This window comes from Henckelia pumila, chromosome 1 (genome assembly GCF_033568475.1).
Source record: "Henckelia pumila isolate YLH828 chromosome 1, ASM3356847v2, whole genome shotgun sequence".
NCBI classification, from domain to species: Eukaryota; Viridiplantae; Streptophyta; class Magnoliopsida; order Lamiales; family Gesneriaceae; genus Henckelia; species Henckelia pumila.
The window spans coordinates 85,978,874-86,005,928 of record NC_133120.1 but is presented as its reverse complement, the minus strand read 5'-3'; the positions used below and the strand labels follow the sequence as shown (position 1 = coordinate 86,005,928).

Sequence of the window (27,055 nt, the reverse complement as noted above, 5' to 3'; positions counted from 1 at the left end):
TCTCCAAGTCGTCTACAAGATTTTTTAGAAGTGATTGAACAAGAAATTCCTGTCACCTCTGTGACAGAGGCTCCTTGCAGCAGTGAAGCAGTAGTGCCCCCAACAGAGATACCAAGCAATATTGTATCACTTGCACCTCCAGAACAGCCAGTGACTGATGCTGTCCCAGCACTTCAACCGTCTCCATCTACTGAAAAGTTTGTGGAAGATCTCCTAATGGATGAACCGAGTGCTGATCCTGCTACTCCACCAACCATCTTGGCTGCAGTCGAGACCCCTACATCTCCAACTGTACCACTATTGGAAGGTACATCAGCTAGCTCACCAGCCAGATCACCAGCATCACATCATCTTGAGTCTGGCCCGGCTTCACCAAAGAATGACACACAGAGTCAAATGCTTCAGACTGATGACTCATATATTGAAGCCATGGCAGCAGCTCTGGATCACACATTGATAAATAGGCTTCATGAGCTCATGCAAATAGTTCGATCCTTTTCACAAGACATCACAAACACATCCTCATGGGTTGACAATTCACGCAAGACGATGATTCGGCATTTTGAGACCGTGTCTAGAGACCTTGCTCATCTGTCCAAAGAGATCACTGCCCATCATCGCACTCAAATCAAAACGCTCTCTACCGTCTCCGAACAAGTTGTCAGATCCAAAAACCGCCTTCATAGGCAGTTGAATGATCGGATGGACACTATGCAAGCTACTCTAATTGCTCAACTAGATGCAAAAATTGATATTATGCAAGCCTGCCTTGGCACTCAACTCACTGAGATCATCCTTCGACTCAACCAAGGTGATGCCAAAAAGGGGGAAGAAGAGCAACGAAGAGCAGCAGAGGCAAGAAGACGTGAAGAAGAATCCAGAAGAAAGGAAGAAGCCGACAGAAGAAGAAGAGAAGGCGATAGGTCAGGAGGAGCCAGTTGGTTCAAAAGATGAACAACTTGCCTCTTCTTTACTTATCGCAGCTGTATCTCATTTTGTTTTTTTCTTCAGTAGGTGTAATAAGAATGCTTATTGTAATTAATGAAATGCATTCTCTCAATGAAGTTCATTTTAATGCTTTCATATTGTTTTCGGAGCACTTAAGTTTTGTCATCACCAAAAAGGAAGAAATTGTTGAATCCGACATTTTGGTAATAACAAACAACAACTCATTGTATAGGAATGTGCTGCCAATCTTTTGTATTTCAGGAATCTACTACAACTCCTACCGCAACCATCTAAACCCTTCAAGTTATCTACCGGAAGCTTGTCAACCGCCTTTGTCTCTCGACCGGTTGCAGTCACAAGCCTATCGACTGGTTATTCAAACCAGCAGAGGATAAATCTATCTACCGGTAGAATGCCAACTACTTATCAAGATATCTCAAGACAAATACTTGTGACAAGACGTTCATTGCAAGATCTTTTATCAAAAGAAGAACCGGCGTATCAGAAGATCTGTTGACTCTTGCATCGAGACAACAGGTTGCACTAAAATGGCAAAAACGCAGAATGGCTACAGATAAAGCATTCGACCGTTTATACCAGTTTTGGACCCTGGAAGTTGTCTGCATTTAAAGAAGTGTACGATCTTCATGCAGAATCATCAATGCATTTATGAAGCATTAAATGTGCATTCAATGCAGCATCAGAACGTTCAAAATAAAGACGTTGATGATTGACCTATATAAAGGGAAGATTGCTCAAGAAGTGACAAAAAAAGAAGACAAGAAACACGAAAAATCTCAATCAACTCAATCACTTGAATACTATCAGAAGTCCTCATCTGATATACTGAAGCAATACTTGAGCACACTTACAAGATCATTCACTTGCTGCTCAAATAAACCCTCGCCTACAGTTTACATATCTGATCTTCAAGGATCATCCTAGGGTTTCCAAGCCTCTCGACCGCTCTGCAGTTTGAGAAGCTCAACCGGAATGTATTCATTATTGAAGAGACTTGAAGCTACTCTGAAAGCTTCCACCAGTCTGATAAGAACTAAGAATCTTATCTGTGTAAATCTAGGAGTTTCGGATTAGGCATTGGATAAGTCCTAATTCTGAAGTGGGTGTATTGCAAGACGTTGTAATAACCAAAGTCTTCTAGTGAATTCCTTCCTAAGTGGAAGAAGGGGAGACGTAGAAGGATTAAGCCTTCGAACTTCCATAAATCGTGTCTTAGTCTTTACTGCATATTTATCTTATATATTGCTCATACATCGTGTTATAACTTGTCTTTGCATCACTAAAACCTCTGAACTATTTTCGCACTATTTAAGTTGTTCAAACCGTTTTAGAAGTTGAGAAAACAGATTTAGTGAACTAAACTTCACTTGATCATTTTGAAAAGAAAGAAAATAAGTTTCAGAGTGTATTCACCCCCCTCTACCCTCTGAACCGATCCCAACACAAATGATTTCATGAATGTTACTTTTTCGATTTAGAATTATATTAGCATGTTATTTTTTTTATTATTTATTACAAATTGTGCAATGCATATTCTCAAATAATTTAAATTTTAGTTCAATAATATATAGTTCTAAATCGAAAAAACAATATGTTTGAACTTATCAGTTTAGTTTAATATTTTGGTTCTTGAAATTATTTAAATAATTGTTTATGAATGCATGTTTAATGGAAAAATTGGAAATACAAAGTGAATTTAATAAAATAATAATAACAGGATAAAGTAATAATATTTTTAGAAAATAATTAATTAATGATAATACATTTAAAATATAAAATAATAAATAATAAAACAAAAAATGTTTTCTAAATATTTATAATTGCATTTTATTAAAAATTGTGTATTATGGGTTGAATATATTTAAAAATTATTTTCAAAAGGGTTAAATATGAATTTTTTATATTTCACAGGGGTATTTGGTACAAAAAAAAATATCAAAATCTTTGCTCAATCGCATGAGGGGCGCGTGCGCAACAAGCACTCATGTGAAGGGGCGAGTGTGCTGATTTTTTAAAAGAATAGGGTTGAAGATGTCTATTAAAATTTCACAGGGGAGAAGTGTGCATTTTCAATATTTTCACAGGGGTGGTTGGTGCAAATAACTCAATATAAATATAACTCAACTTTATATTTCTATTTTTAGTAATTATCTTGAACTCCAATTTAAATAATGAATTAAATTAATAATGTTATTTATGGGGCTATTTTATATCCGTTGAATAAACTTAATAAATTATTAAAAATAATTAATGTAATGTAATTAAATAAAACTCATACGGAAATAACACAAAAAACTCACATGCATAGCCAATTATTAGTTAATCATGTGTATAACATAGCAATCAAAAATAGCAACCTAATTGTAATCAGATTGAAATAAACATATAATTAATACGAGGAGGAAGTAAATATATATGGTTAATTAATTTGTCCATGAAATTAAAGTTGATAAGTAGAGCAATATAAATTCTCATGTCTTTTAAATTTAAAAAATATATATATCTAATTCTTCATACTGTGTCATATTGATTTTTAAAGTTTTATTTTTAATTATTTTTTTCATTTTATAGATATTTTTTTAAGTTTGATTTTTAATTATTTTTTTCATTTTATAGATAGTTATTAGTTATAACAATAATTAATTAGCGGTAATGCTAAGTTGAGGAAAATGTGGATAAGTAGTTGGTGATTTAACCTAATAATAATTAATATTTAAACATAGAAGTGTGTATAACATAAAAATCAAAAATAGAAAGCTAATTGTAATCTAGATTGAAATAAACATATAATTAATGAGCAGGAATTAAATATACACGGTTAATTAATTTGTCCATGAAATTAAAGTTGAAAGTGGAGCAATATAAATTTTCATATCTTTTAGATTTGAAAAAAAAAATCTATCTATTTCTAACGTTTGTCAACGTCGGTTCATGTGAAATTTATTTTAAAGTAATTCTCAAATTTTCACTGCATATACATATGATTGTCACTAATTAGTTATCATTATAACTAATTATAAATTATTAACTATTGAATAAATGAAAATATAATGTAACTATAGAAGTTTTATATTTAAACATAGAAGTGTGGATAAAAAGTTGATTTTATAAACAATATTGATTTTTTGATGTTTTAATGACAATTAATTATGTTAGTGGGAAAATTTATAAAGAATTAATTATATTGGTGGAAAAATTTATAAAGAATATTGATTTTTTATGTTTTAATGGCAAGTAATTATATTAGTGGGAATAGTTAGTTGAGAAAAATGTGGGTAATTTAGTAGGAGGTTAAATGCGTCAATTCACAATTAAAAAACACTCTCCAATATCCATAATTTTATAGGTATTAGCAAGAAAAACGTGACAAAAATATAATATACATTAAAAATAAATATATAATTAAAAATTTATTCTATTAAACTTGTGTTATTAGCAAACGATAATATAATGAGCATTAAAACATATATAACAAAATGGATTAATGAAACAAATTTTAAAAAAATGTTTCCATCCACGCACCATTACAATAAAATAAAAAGTAACAAAACATAATAAATCAACAATTTTTAGCCATATTATGTGTACTTATGTTGTGATATATATATTTTCATTTATAGTAATGTAACTTTTATATTATTTTTATTTTTTTTCATTTAACTTGTATTATATCCCTATATATTTTTATATCATCTTACTTATAGTATAAATAAAATGAAAAATTTCTTATTTCACAATGATAAAACTTTACTTTTTTATTCAAATTTTTAGATAAGTAATAGATAATAGATAATAGATAGATATATTTTACAATGATAAAATTTTATCATTTTTATTCACATTTTTATGTAGGTAGTAGATTTAATTTATACTCCTACATTAATTTCGTAAATATATGTTTTTAACTTTAACTTTTAATATTATTACAGAAAATTTTAGTTTTTAGTTTTGTTCTTTTCAAGATTTATATCCTTATATATATTTTTTAATTTTAACTTTTTATATTAATATCGTAAGTTTTGATTTTTTCCTTTTCTTCTTTTCAAAATTTATTTATTTATTTGATTAACTGCAACTTGATTAAGTCACAAACTAAAGTTTAGCTTATTATTATATATTTTTAAATTGCCTAATATTACATAAGTTGTAATATATGTGAGAAATTAAAAAATGGTTCTTTCAAAAAAAAAAAAATTAAAAAATGAATTATTTAATGACATTAATGGACACATTAGTTGCAATTTAATAAAAGTGTATAATTTATTTATGGATATTAATATTTACATATAATATAATAAAAATATTTATTTACTTTTATGTTCTAGCTAAAATGTTGTTTTATTTTTATATCTTTTTGTATTTTTATATGACCTTACTTATAGTATAAATAAAATGACAAAATTGTTATTTCACAATTGTAAAACTTTATCTTTTTATTAATACTTTTAGAGAGGTAAATTAATAATTATTAAATACACATGATTTTCTTTTAATAATTTTAGTAAAAAAAAATTTATTTGTCAAACATATATATATTTAGAGTGAAAATATTTATAATGTTAATTGTTTTGAATTGAAATAATACACAATCTAATAAAATAAATATTTATTATCTTTAATAATTTTAATAAATAGATATTTTTATTTTTCAAAATCTAATCATTTTTATGTTAATCAAAATAATACACAATTTAATAAAATAAATATTTATTATCTTTAATAATTTTAATAAATATAAATTTTTTCCAACATCTAATCAATTTTTTTAATTGTTTTATATTTTCTTAAGAAATATGCACGATAAAATATTATTTCTATCGACAAATTCTTTAATGAATTTTTTTTATTTCTATTCACACTTTTAAAGATAAAATTATTAAATATACATAATTTTTTAAAAACTAATTAATTTAAAATATATTTTATTTTTCAAACATATATTCACTTTATATATCAATTTTTATATTTTTAAAACACTGTATAGAAAATCTCATCTCAATACAATTAATCGAATGAATATACGATTCCAAAGGCAAAATAAAAAATACATACTGAAAAACTTAGTCATTCTATTTATACTTTTATAGTCATAATAAAATAAATATATATTATATTTAATAATTTTAAAGAATACCGCATATTTTTATTTTTCAACATCTAAATCATTTTTATATGTTAATAGTTTTTATATTTTCCTAAGAATTATGTTTCGATAAAATTTTATTTCTCTAATTTATTTTTATAATCAAATATCTATTGAATTAAGACGTATAATTATTTCCAAATTTTCTTATAAATATGTCGTAACTAAATTTTATTTTTTATTATAATTTTTTTAAAAAAATGTGTTTTAATTTTTTTTCCCTTAAATTGATAAAAAATAATTCAAACCAATTCATTGAAAGTGAATTTCTATAAATAAATAAGATGTGAATTGACACAATGTATTTGTAATAACAAAGAAACTATATGAAAATAATTTAATATTTGATTTCACTTATATTGATATAGTATATAACTAATTTTACAAATGCAATATGATATTTAATAAACCAATTAAAATTTTGTGTTTAAAGAGTTCAAAAAAATTTATATCATTTCTTATTTTTTTCTAATATAGCAAGTTTTTATTAGATTATTGCATTATGAAACTTATTATTCATAAAATTTATCGTAATGTTATATTTCTATATATTATATTAAACGCAAATTTCGTAGAAGTGTAAATATTACTTAAATATTTTAAATGATCAGTTATTTTATTGCCATAGTACAAAAAAATATGTGAATTATTCTATTGTTATATTTGTTAGTGTAATTAATTATCTATTTCAATATGATTAATTCATCATTTTTATTAGCATCTTACTATTATATTATCATGATCATAACAGTTTTTTCCTCTTAATTTACCTCATAATTCTATATTTTCAAGACAAAAAATCATTATTATCCATAAATATTAATATTAAAAATAAAAATAAAAATGACTCACTTAGAACATAATCCACAAGAGCTTTTTTGCTTATTAATTATTAATTTACCCCATAATTTTACATTTTTTAAGACAAAAAATAATAATGATTAATTTATAAAATTAAAAAATAGTTTATAAGAAAAAATAGTTAGTAGAAATAATGCATTATTTTATAATTTTCCTCTCATTATTATTTTTTAGAATGAATTAGGAATATGATGACAAGCACTAAAATGTATTCAATGAGTAAAATAATAATAATAATAATAATAATAATAATAATAATAATAATAATAATAATAATAATAATAATAATAATAAATGCATCAATTAAATGAATGAACACATTGTTTTGTATAAATTGCACATCCCAAATTTGACCCTAAATTTTACATCATTTTTTTACTTATGCCATGCAATTAATACCAATCATTCATATCTTTTGGGCAATGTAGTAAATACACAATGCAAAACTTTAATATTAAAAATAAAAATAAAAATAAAAATGATTCACTTAGAACATAATACACAAGAGCTTTTTTGCTTATTAATTATTAATTCACCCCATACTTTTACATTTTTTTAAGACAAAAAATAATAATGATTAATTTATAAAATTAAAAATTATTTTATAATAAAAAATAGTCAGTAGAAATAATGCATTATTTTATAATTTTCATCTCATTATTATTTTTTAGAATGAATTAGGAATGTGATGACAAGCATTAAAATGTATTCAATATTCAATAATAATAATAATAATAATAATAATAATAATAATAATAATAAATGCATCAATTAAATGAATGAACAACACATTGTTTTGTATAAATTGCACATCCCAAATTTGATCCTAAATTTTACACCATTTTTTCACTTGAGTAACACTCTTGTGAGACGGTCTCACAAATGAGACGGGTCAAACATATCCATATTTATAATAATAAGCAATACTTTTGACATAAAATATAATACTTTTTAATGGATAACCCATATAAGAGACCCGTCTCAAGAAAATGACTATTGAGACCGTCTCATATGAGTTTTTGCCTTTTCACTTATGCTCATGCAATTAGTACCAATCATTCATATCTTTTTGGCAATGTAGTAAATACACAATGCAAAACTTTGCCCTTTATTCATACTTTTATAATAGAAATAAATTATTTAACAACGTTAATTTTTTGTAGTTACATCAAAAAATTTAAAAGTTATATGATATACAATCTATCAAGATACACATCCACTGACGAATTGATCGATCCGATGATCATGTTCATTTTGAAGTTAAGAAGTATTATTTAATTTTCATAGTGTTGTTTAAAATTGAATAATTATGTCTAGCATGCCATCCACATTTGGTTTGAGTTATATGATTTAAGTTTTTTTTTTTTAAATTGAAGGTTGTGTATTTTATTTTCGTTGTTAAGCTCTTGGTTCATGCCACAAAAGTGTTTTGGCCATGAAAAAGTTTTAGAAACAATAAATAGTTGTATTGCACGGGCCATCAAACTTGTCAAAGCAATAATATTCTCTCATAAATTTGTGCTACAAATACTTTCATTTATTTAACCAACAATGGATAGATTCTCATAAAAAAAATTATTATCAAAAAAATCCTAAAGAGATACTCTCGCGAGAGCATAAGAATGCTATATATTTTATTACATCTCAGCACGGATGCTCATAAAAAATTCAAAAACATAAGAAAGTAAGCATGACATTATTGACACGATATCATTCGAGTCTTTTTCACTTCTTGTCACCCATGCCTAATGTATTCTTCACACCATCAATGGCACCTTGAGCCATGTGAACCACCTGCTCTCCGGTCTCAAATTCAAAACACAAGACAACATTATCTTAAATTTGAATAAAAATCTTATAAAATATAAAAAAATATTTAATTTATGTAACATGGATGGGGAACCTGTTGAAGGAAGTTAGCATTCTCATCTTTGTTACGTTGGGCCTGTTGTTGGGTTTGACCAGCAGCTTCGCAGGCCTTATCATGGGCCTTGCTTGTTGTATTCTTAGCAGACTCTACCCATTCCTCTGTCTTGGCCTGCACAGAATAAAATATCACACACAAATAAATAAAAATAAAAATAAAACATATTTATAGATGGTATATGGTTCTTTTAATTAACAATATAATTTTAAACTCTGTATAGGTTTTCAATCTCCAAATTCTTATTTTACTACTTTTTATTTTAAGTATCGATCGCATCACAATTTTTAAGAATCGTGGATTTACCTCGTCCCGTTACAATAAACTTGCACATCTTTAACAATATCATGAAAAAAATCGCAGAGAATCAAACACGAAAGATCAAAAAAACGATTTACATATCTATTATTTAATATAATAAAACACTATATGGTGCGTTTATGCTTTTTATTTAACTATTTTAGATACATATGACAAAATATAGATAGGTCATTAATTATGCATCTCATGTGTTGATGAAATTGATGTTACCTGAGCTTGGCCACGGGCTTGTCCTGCATTGTACTGACCACTCGACATCTTCACTAGAACCTTTAAAATTAAGGACTTAGAAAGTAAAGTATTTTATGACTTAAAACTAATCTTGGATGATATTTTGTTGTATATGATGTGATTAGTTTGGTTTTATACCTTCATAGAGTTAATCGACTCGTGCGACAAGTGTCTACTTGAGTTTGTTTATCTTTTTTATTTGACCTAGTTAATATAAAAGCATGTCCAAGCTTTTGCGCAAAAAAAGGGGGTATCCATATGAATAGCATAATCTGTACTTTGTTTTCGCTATATTGTTGTATTTTTTTTGTGCTGTGAATATTGTAAAAAAATTGATATTCTCGAACGCTAAAAAATATATGGTCAGATAGATATTATAATTTCTATGCATACACAATCAAATTTGACTCGTTCCCCTCGGATCATATTTAAGTTTTTAATCTATATTTTCAAACAATAATTACCTTATTTCAGATTTTCAAATGACTCTTTTTGAAGAAATGTAAATAGTTTTTTTTTAAAAAAAATTAAGGTTTTTTTAGCTTTAAATCAGGCGCCAGCGCCACATAGTCCATCATTTCGTCCATTTTAAAATCCGGACAATTTGTGGAAGAGTGAAATTTAACTTAATGATATTTTATATGAAATTACCTTTAGATATCGATAACATTCAAATTATAATAAATAAATAGATAAATAAATAAATAAATTATAGACGGTATAGACTCATTGCATCAAGACATCACGTGGAAAAACAAAACAAAATAAACATCATATATAAAATTCATTTTAAACACATATATTTTAAAAAATCAGGCATAAAACCTCCCACCCAAAAACACTTTTAATCTTTTTCCAACCAAACATTCCATAAATTTTTTAATTTCGGGTTTGCGATGTATAGTAACTTTGATTTTATTTTTTGGTTATATTTTATATAAATGTTAACTTGACATTAAAAAATACTGGGTGATGTGGAAACTTAATTAGCTCTGGACTCGAGCCTCAAAATAGCATTAATTTCCTTCCTATAATACGGTCAAGCCCGGCTACCTTCAAAAGTTTCAACTCCTACCTGTAATTGATGGATGGAATCGTCAACTTTCTGAGAAAATTTTCTACGAGTGACGTGTACATGTACTAAACCGCATAAGTGTTGCATCAGGTAAAATTCGAGAGAAGAGGACCAGAAGTGTAATATTAAATAACCTACATGTTAGAAGTGAGAACTTTACAATGTGTTATTCATATAATCAAACATTAATTTTAGTCATATCACGTTTTCTTTTGCTTATCGACAAATTTATCTACCATGAATTCAGTATCGGCTAAACCGGCAAACTCTCACTCGATATATGCAATCTTAAGAAATTCATAGTCCGTTTTATTGCAATTAATTCATTTTTCTATATGTTCACACGCTCATATTTATAATTAAAAAAAATGCATGAACGAATTATAATAATAGTACTTGTTGTGAAAAGTAAAATTTATAAAACTCAAAAACTCAAACTATTCTCAAACTCCATACTTTAAATTTATTCTCTCAAATTGTGTTTTTCTACACAAATGGAGAGACCTATTTATATATCTCAATAGAAGATTAGTCCAAAAATTAAATCATCATCATCTACATCATCACATACTAATTTTCAAAATAATACAACTCAATTTTCAACAATTCTAATATAATATAATATATTTTCAACACTCCCCCTTGTGATGATGATCGTCATATGATGATTGTCTTTATTACGTGTTTTATGCTGCCTCGTTAAAAACCTTACTAGGAAAAACCCAGTGGGATAAAACCATAGCAAGGAAAAAAGAGTGCAGCCACGTAAACTCCCCCTCATGTTAATATGAGTGATTCTTCACATATTCCGTAGATTGCGCATCCCAATGTTGTATATATACTTTCTGAATATCGTCGTGAAAAGTGCCTTTGTGAAGAGATCTGATGAATTCTCACTTGATTGAATGTAACAGATATCAATATCTTTATTCTTCTCAAGCTCTTGAGTGTAGGCAAAGAACTTTGGGGGGATATGTTTGGTTCTATCACTTTTGATATATCCTTCTTTTATTTGAGAAATACATGCAGCATTGTCTTCATACAACGTCACAGGATTCTTGTCTACTGATAATCCACAAGAAGTTTGGATATGTTGTGTCATTGATTTTAACCATACACATTCACGATTTTCTTCATGTAATGCAATAATCTCGGCGTGATTTGATGAAGTTGTTACTAGTGTTTGTTTCTGTGAACGCCAAGAAATTGCGGTGCCTCCACGAGTAAATACATATCCGATTTGGGAACGTGCCTTATGTGGATCAGATAAATATCCAGCATCAGCATAACCAATGATACTTTGATTGGTGTCTTTTGAGTACAAAAGTCCCAAATCTGTCGTTCCTCGTAGATAACGGAATATATGTTTAATTCTGTTCCAGTGCCTCTTTGTTGGATATGAACTGAATCTTGCCAATAAATTTACAGCAAAAGATATATCAGGTCTAGTGCAATTTGCAAGATACATAAGGGCACCAATGAAACTTAGATATGGTACTTCTGGACCAAGAATAACTTCATCATCCTCACATGGACGGAATGGATCCTTTTCTATGTTTAATGATCTTACAACCATTGGAGTACTTAATGGATTTGATTTATCCATATTAAAACGTTTAAGGATCTTTTCTGTATAATTTGCCTGGTGAACAAAAATTTCACATTCTTTTTGTTCGATTTGCAAACCCAGACAGTACTTGGTTTTTCCAAGATCCTTCATTTCAAATTCTTCTTTCAAGTACATCATAACTTCTTGAATTTTTTTATTCGTTCCAATGATGTTTAAATCATCAACATATACGGCAATAATTACACATCCGAATGTTGTTTTCTTGATGAAAACACAAGGGCATATTGGATCATTTACATATCCCTTTTTCATCAAGTGATCACTTAGCCGATTATACCACATTCGGCCTGATTGCTTCAACCCATATAATGATCTTTGCAATTTTACATAATAAAATTCTCTAGGTTTTGAACTTTGTGCTTCAGGCATCTTAAATCCTTCAGGGATTTTCATGTATATATCACTATCAAGTGATCCGTATAAGTAAGTTGTAACAACATCCATAAGACACATTTCCAAATTTTCAGACATTGCCAAACTAATCAAATATCGAAACGTAATTGCATCCATAACAGGAGAATACGTTTCTTCATAATCAATTCCAGGCATTTGAGAAAAACCTTGTGCAACAAGTCTAGCTTTATATCTGACTATTTCATTTTTCTCATTTCGCTTTCGAATAAAAACCCATTTGTATCCAACAGGTTTTACACCTTTAGGTGTGAGGACTATAGGTCCAAAAACATTACATTTATTCAGCGAATCCAATTCAACCTGGATGACATCTTTCCATTTGGCCCAATCATGACGAGTTTTACATTCACCAAAAGATTTTGGTTCATGATCCTCATTTTCATTTATGATGTCACAAGCCACATTATAAGAAAATATCTCATCAATATCTTCTATGTCTTTTCGGTTTCATATTTTTCCAGTATTAATATAATTGATAGAGATTTCACGATTCTCGTCAGTTTGTGGTTCTGACAGAACATTTTCATCATCAGGTGTTTCTTCTGGAACACCATTTTCTATTTTATGATCATCGTGCTTCTCTATGCCTTTTCTTTTCCGAGGATTTTTATCCTTGGAACCGACTGGCCTTCCACGCTTCAGGCATTTAATGACATCATGAGTGTCTTCAATCTGTTTCTTTAGAATTTCAATTCGAGCTGGGGCATTTACAGCATGTATATATGATTTTGTCACTCATTTTGTGTCTGCAAATGCATCTGGCATTTGATTTTCTATTCTTTGCAAATGTACAATTTGCTGTACATCTTTTTCACATTGTTTGGTCCTTGGATCCAAATGTAACAATGATTGTACATACCATGTGATTTCTTTTTCGATGTGTTTCTTTTCTCCCCCTAACACTGGGAATATTTCTTCATTAAAATGACAATCAGCAAAGTGTGCTGTAAACACATCGCCTGTCTGAGGCTCAAGATATCGAATGATTGATGGACTATCATAACCGATATAAATACCGATTTTTCTTTGAGGACCCATTTTTGATCGTTGAGGTGGTGCAATAGGCACATACACCATACATCCAAAAATTCTTAGATGAGAGATTATTGGTTCTTTACCAAATGCAAGTTGCAATGGGGAGAATTTATGATATGCACTTGGTCTGATGCGAATTAATGCCGCAGCATGTAAAATTGCATGTCCCCATATAGAAATAGGGAGTTTTGTTTTCATAATCATTGGTCTAGCAATCAGTTGTAGACGTTTAATCAATGATTCAGCTAATCCATTTTGCGTATGAACATGAGCTACAGGATGTTCAACAGTGATTCCCATTGACATACAATAATTATTGAAAGTCTGGGATGTAAATTCTCAAGCATTATCAAGTCTTATTTTCTTGATTGTATAATCGGGAAATTGATTTCGCAATTTTATTATTTGAGTCATCAATCTTGCAAATGCCACATTCCGAGTTGACAATAAGCATACATGTGACCATCTGCTAGAGGCATCGATCAATACCATAAAGTATCGAAATGGTCCACATGGTGGATGAATTGGCCCACAAATATCACCCTGAATACGTTCAAGAAATATGGGTGATTCAGTTTGGATTTTAGCTGGTGATCGTCTTATAATAAGTTTTTCAAGTGAACATGTTTTACATTGAAACTTATTATTCTGAAAGATCTTCTGGTCTTTCAGTGGATGACCATGTGTATTTTCAATAATTCTTCGCATCATTGTTGAACCAGGATGTCCCAATCGATAATGCCAATTTGTTAATATTGATGAATTATCCATCACCATATTTGATTCAATTGGACTTATATGTGTATAATGCAATCCAGTAGGGAGCATTGGTAGTTTCTCAACTACAAATTTCTTTCCTGACTTATATGTGGTAAAACACATATATTTCTGATTTCCATCAGTCATTGTCTCAGTATTATACCCATAAGAATATATGTCATTAAAACTCAACAAATTTCTTTTCGATCGTGGTGAATATAAAACATCATTTATCAAAAATTTTGTACCATTAGGTAACAAAAATTTCGCTTTACCAAAACCTTCAATCAAGTCTACAGGACCTGATATTGTATTCACCATTGTTTTTGTTGGTTTTAGTTCCAAGAAATATCTTTCATCTCGCAGAATAGTGTGCGTTGTACCACTATTCGGTATGCAAATTTCCATGATATTATTTCCATGTTTGCTCATAGCATTTTTCATATCAAACTTCACAAAAATGTAATAAAAAAATTAAGTACAATACAAATGTAAAATATAACATGCTTTATAATACAAAAATGCATAAAAAATACAAATTTATTACAATCTAGTCCCACCAATCTTTTAATCAATGTCTTCGAAATCATTCAAAAAATCTGCAGCACTGAAACTAGTTGAACCAATTAAATGGTCACTATTTTTAACAAAATTGGTCTCTTTTCATTTCCCCTTTATCGATTCTTTATAGAGCTTACAAAGGTGCTCGGGGGCTCGACAAGTTCGTGATCAATGTCCCGGAGTGCCACATCTATAACAAACACTCTCGGTTCTTTTTGAGTGATTTTCATTTTCACTCATGTTTTCATGCTGCCTTTTTAGTGGGTGGTGCGTGACGCTCTTTTGAGATGAGTTACTGAAATAACTATCTCGATTATTTTCATATCCACGACCGCGTCCACGACCACGGTCATTTCTACGTCCACGTCCACGCCCACGTCCTCGACCTCGTCCACGACCAAAATCTGGTCTATTCCTTTGATTTTGGTTTTCATTTTTCATTACGACATTTGCTTCAGGAAATGCCGTTGATCCAGTGGGTCGGGATTGATGATTTTTTACTAACAATTCGTTGTTCTTTTCCGCCACAAGAAGACATGTGATTAGTTCGGAATATCTCGAAAATCCACGCACTCTATACTGTTGTTGTAGAGTTATATTCGATGCGTGAAAAGTGAAAAATATTTTCTCAAGCATTTCCATCTCTGTGACTTCAAGTCCACAGAATTTTAATTGCGAGACTATTCGATACATCGCAGAATTATAATCACTGACTTTTTTAAAGTCTTGGAATCTCAACGTATTCCATTCATCACGGGCGGTCGGGAGTATCACTTTCCTTATATGCTCAAATCTTTCTTTCAGCCCTTTCCATAAAGTCATTGGGTCTTTTTCTGTGAGATACTCACATTTCAACCCTTCATCAAGATGTCGGCGCAAGAAAATCATAGTTTTTGCTTTATCTTGTGAGGTTGATATATTATTTTCTTTAATGCTTTCACTTATACCCAATGACTCAAGATGCATCTCAACATCAAGAGTTCATGGCATATAATTTTTTCCAGTGATATCGAGTGCAACGAATTCAAGCTTTGCCAAGTTTGACATGGTGGTACTAGAAAAATAACAATGCATTTTATTAGTTAATTTCCATTAATATGACAATACAAAATAATGGATAAACGATGAGTACAAGTAAGTGTACAAATAGAGAAAAATCATGTGGTGGAAAATCGCTGGTGAGTACAAAACTCGTGAGCATGATGATCATAATCGTTATGAAAAATATCCTTAGAAAAGCCAAAAACTCCATCTTCTTCTTTTTCGAAAAAAACCGAGGAGAAAATGTTTTGAGATGAAGAATGAATTTTGGTGTGATTGAAAATGAGTTTGAGTGAAAATATTTATAGGCCAAAAACTAGCCGTTTGTGACCGTCGGGGGTAAAGAAAAATCGAGTATGTGTTGAATAAAAATTTGTGATAATGATACAATGCATATAATGATAATCATAATTAAATAATTATGTATATCATATCACATTATTATAAGATCGGTGTCGTAGACAGCCTTTTATATAATATTATGAAATTATACCAATATAGTTAGTATAAAGTCAGGTATAGTATATCATATCACATTATTATAAGATCGGTGTCATAGACAACCTTTTATATAATAACATGACATTATACAAATATGATTATAATGTTTAAAAACCTTAGAGGCTTTTATACTTGTCGTATCCCTTATCGGGAGTGTGGGATGTCGTCTTAACATCCTCCTAGGATTTATAACAAGTTTTTTAAAAAAATTCATAACATGATATTATATATTAATATATACACAATAAAAATATATAAACAGTAAAATAAAAATTCTTACTTGTTGAATATTTTTGACTTCTTCTTGTATTTTGGAGCGTCGGAAATTATAGAGAACCTTCGAGCGATCGTGCTGATAACGTGTTGTGAAAAGTAAAATTTATAAAACTCAAAAACTCAAAATATTCTCAAACTCCACACTTTAAATTTATTCTCTCAAATTGTGTTTTTCTACACAAATGGAGAGACCTATTTATAGATCTCAATGGGAGATTAGTCCAAAAATTAAATCATCATCATCTACATCATCACATACTAATTTTTAAAATAATACAACTCAATTTTCAACAATTCTAATATAATATAATATATTTTCAACAGTAATAATAATAATAATATTATTATTATTATTATTATTCCACGACTTTACTCTTGTTCTTGTTGCTTAATTTTTTTTTAAATAAAAAAAAATTGGAGAAAGTTTTTTAAGAATGTACTCTCGATCTCGAAACATTGTCGATTTTCAAAATGGATTAATTATTTTAGAAAACAAATCAATTATATATATATATATATATATGAAAAACCGAAAACCAAGAAGTAGGACGATAAATTTAAAATACGATATAAAAAAAATTCAATAGTGTTTTTGTAATTGTACAAATCCATGTTACTTGAATTTGAGGGATTCAGTTTAAATCATTGTGCAGTTTTCATTTTTTCAATATTTAAGGGAAGTCGAAAAAACAAATTATAATTTCAAGCTAGTGCCAGCCAATACAATGTGGATGTGGATCCACCTCTCATTTCGAATTTCGAAGTTTAATAAATAAATGTCACGAGATTTATTTCACTTGGTTTTGTTCAATCAGCCGCCATGTGACTTTTACTTGGAAGAGGATCCGATGGGATCAAGTACACAATTATTATTTTTTTTTATAAATTTAATTAAATCTCTTTCTTTTTAATGACGATAAAACCAAAATTCGACAAATCAAATGCATGGTGCAAATCTTATGGGACGGGCTCATTCGAAACATTCACTTAATTTATAACCAACTCAAACACTCATTTGATGCCACACCCGATGGAGAACATATATAGTCAGTCTCACGCCCAAAAAAAAATAAAAACAGACAAATATTTTTCTAAAATACTGATGTAAACTTCCATGAAATTACTCGAAAGCAAACACAGTCCGTGTTACCTCGGAGTCTCACCTTTTTCGAGAGAGATACAGATGTAAACTTCCACGAGATTTACTTGAAAGCAAACGTAGTCCCATGTTCACATTATCTTCAATAACAACCACCCAATATCTACAAACTAGTCAAAGAAAGTAGGAATTTTTCAAGCCAAAAAAATTTCAAATCTTGGAAAACAATATCTAAGGATTCTAGCCTAACATTCGTTTGAATTAGGATAATAATAATTGTTCTTCTTTATCTGCCATTAGGTGTAGTAGTAGTTGGCTCTATTTTTTTCAATTGAATGCCATTCTTATGTCCATCTTGGTCATCGTACACATAAGCGAATCCACCATGTCGGGTCAGATCCATACCCGCCAACTCATCTTCCTCCGAGATCCGAAGAAGCTTGAACTTGTGCAGAATATAGAACAATGGCCCCATCGTTGCACTGACCCACCCGATTATCACCACAATCTGAACGATATGGGCAACCAAAAGCTTCCCACCCCCACCCATGAACAACCCGTATGGCCGATCCGGTTTACCCTGGTACACCTCATTCACATATTTCTGGGTTGCAAACAGAGCCGTGAAGATGATCCCCCAAGCGCCGCAGCCTCCATGCAGCTGCGCCGCCTCCAATGGGTCGTCGTATTTCACCTTCTCAGCCAGCTTGTTGCACCCTATCAACACCCACGCCGCCACGAAGCCGCAGACCACCGCAGCCCAGGGCTCCACCACAGAGCAACCGCCGGTTATCGCAGCGAATCCGCCCAGCAACCCGTTGCATACGTCTGTCACGTTCCAGTGCCCGGAGAGGAGACGTTTTCCGAACAAGGTGGTTAGCGCGGCGGTGCAGCCGGCTAGAGTGGTGGTCACCGCCGTCCGGCCCACCGCCGACCACTGCCCGTAGTAGTTTCCGCTGGTGTAGGCGCTCAGGATCTTGTTGAACGAGCCAGGGTTAAAGCCGTACCACCCGAACCATAACAGGAACGTACCCAACACGACTAAAGTGGCGCTGTGGCCGCGTAGCGCCACGGCCCGGCCCGAATGATCGAAGCGTCCGATTCTCGGGCCTTCGATCAATGCTCCGTACAGGCCCGCAATGCCTCCCACCATGTGAACGACTCCAGACCCGGCGAAATCAATAACTCCGGATCCGAGAAATAGGTTGCCGGTGTTAAAAGCACTGGCCCATCCGTCGGTGGACCAAAACCAGTGGGAGACGACCGGATAAACGAATCCCGTGAGAAATGAAGAGTAGATGAGATAAGCCACGAACTGGGTTCTCTCCGCTATGGAGCCGCTGGTGATTCCGGCCGCCGCTATGGCGAAAGCCCATTGGTAGAGGAAGAAGCTGTAGTCGAACAGGGACGACGGCATCTCCTTCAAGCCGAAGAAATGGCGGCCGATGAATCCGTTAGAGGGCGAGCCGAAAGCAAAGGCGAAGCCGAAGACGTAATAGAAGATGCCACCGGCGGCGGCGTCGAGGACGTTCGTGAGCATTATGTTCATAGTGTTCTTGGCTCGGACGGAGCCGGCACAGAGCATGGCGAACCCGAGCTGCATGGAGAACACGAGATAGGCGGAGAAGAGGAGGTATGTGGAATCCACGGCGTAGGCGGTGTCGACAAATCTGTCTGAAACTGTTGAGAATTGGCGGCAGATGTAATCAGCTGCGGCGGCTGCGTTTGTAACGTTGGCACCGAATAGTGGCGCAAGATCCGCTGAGCAGCTCAGCGATGCCATGGTTTTGGATTTGGGGCAGCAAAGCAAACTAGAGAGAAGAAGGTGATGAGAGATGAAGCTCTTAGATCCAGATTTTATACACCAAGGGCTCTGATATCTGACTTTTCTTTGTCTACTGTGTGGTTCTAAATTTACCCAACCCCCCATTTTGTTTTTGTTTTTGGTTTTAACAAAATTAAATCAAATCTGTAGCCATTTTAAATTATCTTATCAATTCCCAGTTTTTTCCATTATTAATATAAAATACGATAAATCTTGCCATAAAAATGTAAAAGGGTATTTGATGATAGTACATATTTTTTATGAGTAAAGAAAAGAATCATTATAATAATAATTTCAGGGCAAAATGGTAATTTCGAAAAATGAACATGCATGAAATTTTGACTCCTTTTAATTTTGGAGAGGAAACTCTCAAGAAAACGTGCATTTTGTTTTATTTTATTTAAATTTGTGATACTCCTTGGTAGTTAGATTTTTATGGTGATCCTACGTTCCAAGAATCAAGATTCAATAGAAATAACCATAATAATCACAAGGATTCCGATCCTCTTTTTCCTCTTTCAAGATCCACCTTCAATGGAAATCTTTATATATTATATATATATAAAGTTAGGAATTACTAAAAATTATAAATAAAAAATTAGCTGAAAATGGCGTAGTATATATATTCCGAACTTTCATTTATTTTATGCAATATATGTTAGTGTAAAGGAAAATTTTTCGACGACAAGTAAAGGGCATGCTTCTAGAAGAATTAAAGTTCGTTGAATTGACTTCCATTTAAATGGATTAATCGATGGGAAAGAAAGAGGAAGATGAAAAACACTTTAAAGAAAAAGTGAACGTCATAATTGCTTGGAAATTATAGCAAAACTGTCTTTTAAAGATTGCGATGATGGATGTGTATGGGTTCGCTCTATCCTATGTATTGGTCCATCATCGATCAATCAAATTAATAAATCATTAAATATATGTTTTTAACTTATAATTCATTTGATGTATCTTAAGTTTCAATTTGAGACAGAGTTACGACTTAGATATTCAATTTATAACAACAAAAATCATTAATCGTCTCACGGATCCGACTTATAATTTTTTTTTAGTTTTTATGTTAAAAATATTAATTTTGACTCGAGATATGAATCAGACCGATTTGTTTACAAACGCCTTCCTCCTCAAAAACAAGAATCATAAAATTTCAAATAGTTCAATTTTTAGGGAAAAATAATAATTTCCTGGATATATATGTACGCACGAAAAATCTAATGACTCATTTATTAAGTTTGGATTTAGAGAAAAATGATCGATACAAATCAAGAAGTAGTTTTAATAAAGTCAAATTACGAGAACGACAAAAAAATATGAATGTGATTATGCGACCTTTTTTTTCGAATAAAAAAACATAAATAATATTATATTATATTATTTAATTATGTGAATATCTACTGAAGTTTTCTTCAAATTTAAAATCTAAAAACTAGTAATTTGAGCTGAATGTTTCAAAGATGCCGTAGCTAGCATTCAGGAGTTTTGATGATTTGATCGAAGTTGCTTTTAGAATTGAATATTCAAATAGCTAGGATGAGTTCATTTGAAAACTAAGAATTGCCGTAGCTAGCATTCAGGAGTTTTGATGATTTGATCGAAGTTGCTTTTAGAATTGATTATTCAAATAGCTAGGATGAGTTCATTTGAAAACTAAGAATTGCCGTAGCTAGCATTCAGGAGTTTTGATGATTTGATCGAAGTTGCTTTTAGAATTGATTATTCAAATAGCTAGGATGAGTTCATTTGAAAACTAAGAATTGCCGTAGCTAGCATTCAGGAGTTTTGATGATTTGATCGAAGTTGCTTTTAGAATTGATTATTCAAATAGCTAGGATGAGTTCATTTGAAAACTAAGAATTGCCGTAGCTAGCATTCAGGAGTTTTGATGATTTGATCGAAGTTGCTTTTAGAATTGATTATTCAAATAGCTAGGATGAGTTCATTTGAAAACTAAGAATTTTTTGAAATATATATATATATATATATATATATATATATAATATTATTAAACCTTTTAATATATGGTTGCTTGTTTTTTTACATATAATCAAAACAATTTAACAACTATTTGGATAGTAAAATGAAAGGATAAATAACGTTCTAGTTGATGTACGTGTGTGTGTGTGTATATATATATATATATATAGGTTTGATCACATTAGCAACCATTATGGGCAATTACGTAAACAACAGTTGACGTGACACTTTGTACATCCAATGAGTGATTGTCACGTCAGCAGTTGCTCACGTAGTTGCCCATGATGGTTGCCAATATGATCAAAACTATATATATATATTAACTCTAACTATTATAAAACTCATGCTAAAAAAATAATGAAATAATGTTGAATTTCATCTTTCGCACTAAATGATATGTGTAAAAATCATTTAAAGGAAATGTAATCAAAATGATCTTGTAAGTTGTTCATTTTGTGTTTTGGTCATATAAGTATATAATTTTGGGTTTTGATCTTATAAATTAAGTTATAATTGGTTTTTGGTTTTTTTTTTCATAGAGTGTTGACGTGACATCATAAAATACTTACGTGATAGCTAAAAGTGCTTAAATGACATTGAAAAATGATCATGTGTCTGTTGTGGCATCAACAATTAAATGCTATATTTTCAAATCTGATTGTACCGACAACCGGTTCGACCCAAAATCGGTTACTGATTTGATTCGAAACAATCTCAAAAACCGTTTTAACGGTTGAACCGAAAGAACTGGTCAAAAGCCTCGATTTTTTTTTTTTTGAAAAATTAGTTTTTTAAATTTTAAAACCTTAATTTTATATTTTAACATATATACATGATTATTTGAAAATTTTTTCTCCGTTATATTATTTATTATTATTAGAGTTTATAATTTTTTAATATATTTATATAGTTATTTGATTTTCAAACTATGATAAATATACGATAAATTTGGAATAAATCCCCAGAACCAAACATTTTATATTTTGCAGTCCATTTTCAGTGCATTTTAAGTTTGCAATCCCTGAACAAGTTAGTTTGAGCTCCCCATTTCACCAAAAATTACCCATATACCTTTTATTTTTATAAAAATTACGGATGTGTTTATATCCCCATATTCCTCCCTTTTTCTTCAGCCATCCATTTTCACCCTTGCGTAATTCTGTTTTTTTCCTTCATCCATTTTCTTCTGCACATCCATTCGTTCTTAAGCTTTGATGTGAACGATGATGAAGAAGTCTCCTAAACCCAAGAAGGCGAGGAACGTGAGAAGTAACAAGAGGAAGAAATCGAGAGATGCTCCTCCAGATCCTAAATCGAGAAGAGCTTCTGAACGTAATGTTTTTATGATTATATTTGATTAATTATTTTATATTCTTATTTATTAATGTTGGTTGTTGTCGATGTTATTTCCCAAATTTGTTATATTTCTTATGTAACCATTTTCCCCAAATTCTAGGGTTTTTCTTGTTCTTTTGTTTGTAAATGTGTATGTTTATATTTTGAATGTGTATTTAATTGAGCAATGCGAACTTTTTAGCAATATTGAAGAATTTTAGAACTTAGGTTGTGATTTTCGATTATCAGTGGGATATCCTCAGTTTCTATTGTATTGATGTTGGTTTTAATTGTAATGTATTTTTGGCGTATTTGAATATGAATATCATATCGACATCCTTTATGTGTGTATGTTTGTATAAAATTGTATTCATGTTGTTTTTTTATAGTGTTCTTGTTTCCGGAGATCTTGTCATAGTTTTTTTTGGTCATATCCATGTCATTTAGACTGAATTTTAAATTGATGATCATAATTCTTGATCATGTTATGGTATACTGCTATATATATATGTACGCATATTTATATTTGAATTTAGGAACGACAGTGGAAGAGAACGTTGTTGATGAAGGACAAATTAAGAAAAGTACGAAACTCTACTGTATTCGATGCTCGCCCACTTGTTTTAAAGACGCATGACAGAACTGAAACCAATTCTAGGACAAAAACAATGGATTAGGATAAATGATACTCCTTTTGCTAATTGGTTTGACATGCCCGAACTCGCTGTTAGTAGTCGTAGAGTTGATTTCATATTGAATAGATTTTAGATTGAATCATGTTCTTTGACTGTGGGTGATGGTATTATGATTCCTTTTACTCCAGAAGAGTTTTCTATTATTCTTGGATTGCATCATATTGGCCAGCCTGTTGACTTGGATCTGAGAATGGATTCTATATTCGTGGCTTGTCAATTTAGAGGTAAAGTTAGAAAAGCGAAGCGAGCGAAAATATATAAAAAACTTATTTCTCTTGCAGGCAGTGATGATGACTTAGAAATTGATGATTTCGTTAGGCTTTACATTTTGTTCATCTTCAACTCCATAATATTTTCCACCGAAAATTATTTTACCCCGACTTTTATATTTCCTTATCTAGACAATCTTACCACATTCTTTGATTATGCTTGGGGAGATGTCGCATTTCGATTTATTCAGAGAGAAATAAGCTTAACTAGGAGTAAAACTTATTTCGATGGATGCACTGTTGGATTAATGGTGCGTATTTTGTTACTTTAGTTATTATTGTATTGTTTTATCGATTAATTTACTATTATTTAATTTTGTTTTAGGCTTGGGTGTATGAGAGAGTGTCTTCTTTAGGTGTACGACGTAGTTTAGAAATGTTCCCACGGTCGTTTCGGTGAGAGGGGGGGGGGGGGGGTGGGGGGAGAAAACAAAATCCCATTGAATGAGGAGAAAGCTGAATTATTTCTCAAATCCATAGATTCAACCAAGGTAATTTTTTGTTATAATGAATTAAATTGCTCATTTCAATCTCATGGTTTGACCGACAACATTTTTTGTGATTTTATAATTTTACAGGTTTTGCCGATATATCCTTTTCCCGAGGAGAAGAAGTTGGAAGTAAGTAGTTTGACCTTTTGCCAAATATTTTTTGGAATATGCATAATTGAATGAAAAGTTCAAACCATTAAATAATAGTTGACTCAACCATAGGTGTTGAAATTGGCTGACGGTGCCACTGATGCAGTACGATCAGAAGATGTGAGAAAAAGTGGCTGAGATTAAGAATCAGATGTGTTTTGAATTAGGATGTGGTAGTGTTAGGCGTCGTAGGAAGACAAAGATTGTGATTGAAAAAGAAATGATGGATGTTGGAGCAGAATATAAATTGCAGAGCAAAAATGAGGTTGGATTTGTGACAGAAGAAGATGATCCTATTGAGAGAAATGATGGGCATGATAATACTGAGAGAAATGAGGAGGATGAGAATATTAAGATAGATGAGAATTTTGAGAGAAATGTTGAGGATGATAATATAGAGAATAGCGAAAATAATTTGCATTTTGTCAGAAACGAGGATGAAGAGAATATTGAAAAGAATGAGAAAAAAATGATTGAAGATGCTGGAAATTCATCTGAGATTGGATCTTTTAATGACCATGACAATTACAATGAGCTTAATTTGGTGGTGCAAAATGTTATAAACGAAATTAAGAATGATGTGGGATTTGAGAAAAATGATGGAACAGCTGAGGAAAGGAAAAGTGTGAGTTGTGTTGGTACCAGTAAAGCAGCGAACATGACCAGCTTTCAATCTTCGATCGTGGATACTATAAGAACAAGGGTTGACCGCAAGAAGAAAAGGAAAGCTTCTATCTTCGTGACGCCGCCGAGTTCATCGCCAAGACCTAAGAGAAAGGGTCAAAAACGGGTTTGAAATTCTCTTCATCCTTTTTTTTTTTGGTTTTATGTATTTTCACACGCACACTGACAATTTTTTGTTATTTTCTATTGTGTTTCAAAGTGTATTCGTTTGAAGGAGAAGTGCATTGTAGATGTTGATGAGAATGCTAAGAGTCCAATGAAAGATGATCTACATGAATTCAAAGGTAGGACCGATTACTGTGGACATGAAGAAGCAACTGATGAAGAGAAACAAATTTTGACACACTATCTTTCGATGGAAGAATTGGAGTACGCTTCTATTTAATGATTTTCTTCCTAACTATTGTTGGATTTATAGATTCAGAAAACATTTACTTTTTGTTTTTTTTATGTAGTGTCGTAATTTGGGAAGACGAGAGTATGATGTTAGATGGTCGAAAAAAAACCAGGTACCGTATTTTATTTATGCGAAAAATAAAAAACAAAAACAACTAAAAATCGGTACCGGGTTTTAGTGGTCGGGGACGAGGTGAAAAAATATTGTTGGGCAGCTAAAAATTCCTCATATATATATATATATATTTATATATATATATATTGGAGTATGAGGACGAGGATGGGGATGGGGAATCCCAATTAAAAATAACGGGGAATCAGACAGAGATGGAGACGGATTTTGTATTTTCTCATTGACGTATATTTATTACTTGAATGAAAAATGTAATTTGACCTCAATGTTGGAATAACACATTTATAACTTGACACGGTTGAGATCAAAACCAATAGTTGTTATATATATATATATATATATATATATATATATATATAAATAACGGGGAATCAGACAGAGATGGAGGCGGATTTTGTATTTTCTCATTGACGTATATTTATTACTTGAATGAAAAATGTAATTTGACCTCAATGTTGGAATAACACATTTATAACTTGACACGGTTGAGATCAAAACCAATAGTTGTTATATATATATATATATATATATATAGTTTTTTTCAAGTGCCCACCTATCATGCCCACTACCATGCCCACCAATGATGTGACACTATTCTATTGGACCACATCTTTATCACATCCAATAGAATAGTGTCACATCATTGGTGGACATGGTATATATATATATATATATATATATAGTTTCTTTCAAGTGCCCATGATATATATATATATATATATATATATATATATATATATATATATATATATATATATATATATATATAGAGTTTCTTACAAGTGCCCACCTATCATGCTCACTACCATGCCCACCAATGATGTGACACTATTCTATTGGATGTGATAAAGATGTGGTCCAATAGAATAGTGTCACATCATTTTATATATATATATATATATATATATATATTGGGGTATGAGGACGAGGATGGGGATGGGGAATCCCAATTAAAAATAACGGGGAATCAGACAAAGATGGAGACGGATTTTGTATTTTCTCATTGACGTATATTTATTACTTGAATGAAAAATGTAATTTGACCTCAATGTTGGAATAACACATTTATAACTTGACACGGTTGAGATCAAAACCAATAATTGTAATTTTTGGTATGCTGATAATCGGCCGTCATAATTGTAGATCGATCTCATGCACTAAAATTAAATTTTTAACAATTTAATTGAGCAAAAATTATCTGATTTCTAATAATCCTATTGCATGTGTTTGAACAATGAAAGAATTTTTTCAGAA

The 27,055-nt window shown here is 30.9% G+C and overlaps 1 protein-coding gene across 1 annotated transcript; it reads right to left on the bottom strand.

The window, feature by feature from the left end:
* Positions 1-17,836: 17,836 nt before the first annotated feature.
* LOC140878633 (ammonium transporter 1 member 1-like) lies at positions 17,837-19,710 on the bottom strand. Its single transcript, XM_073282251.1, has one exon. It carries the CDS (start codon positions 19,621-19,623, stop codon positions 18,127-18,129), a length of 1,497 nt encoding a protein of 498 aa, XP_073138352.1. The 5' UTR covers positions 19,624-19,710; the 3' UTR covers positions 17,837-18,126.
* Between the last annotated feature and the right edge of the window lie 7,345 nt (positions 19,711-27,055).

Bases quoted from the DNA above. Each gene is read 5' to 3' on its own strand.
- LOC140878633 (XM_073282251.1), bottom strand. From the start codon at position 19,623: ATGGCATCGCTGAGCTGCTCAGCGGATCTTGCGCCACTATTCGGTGCC.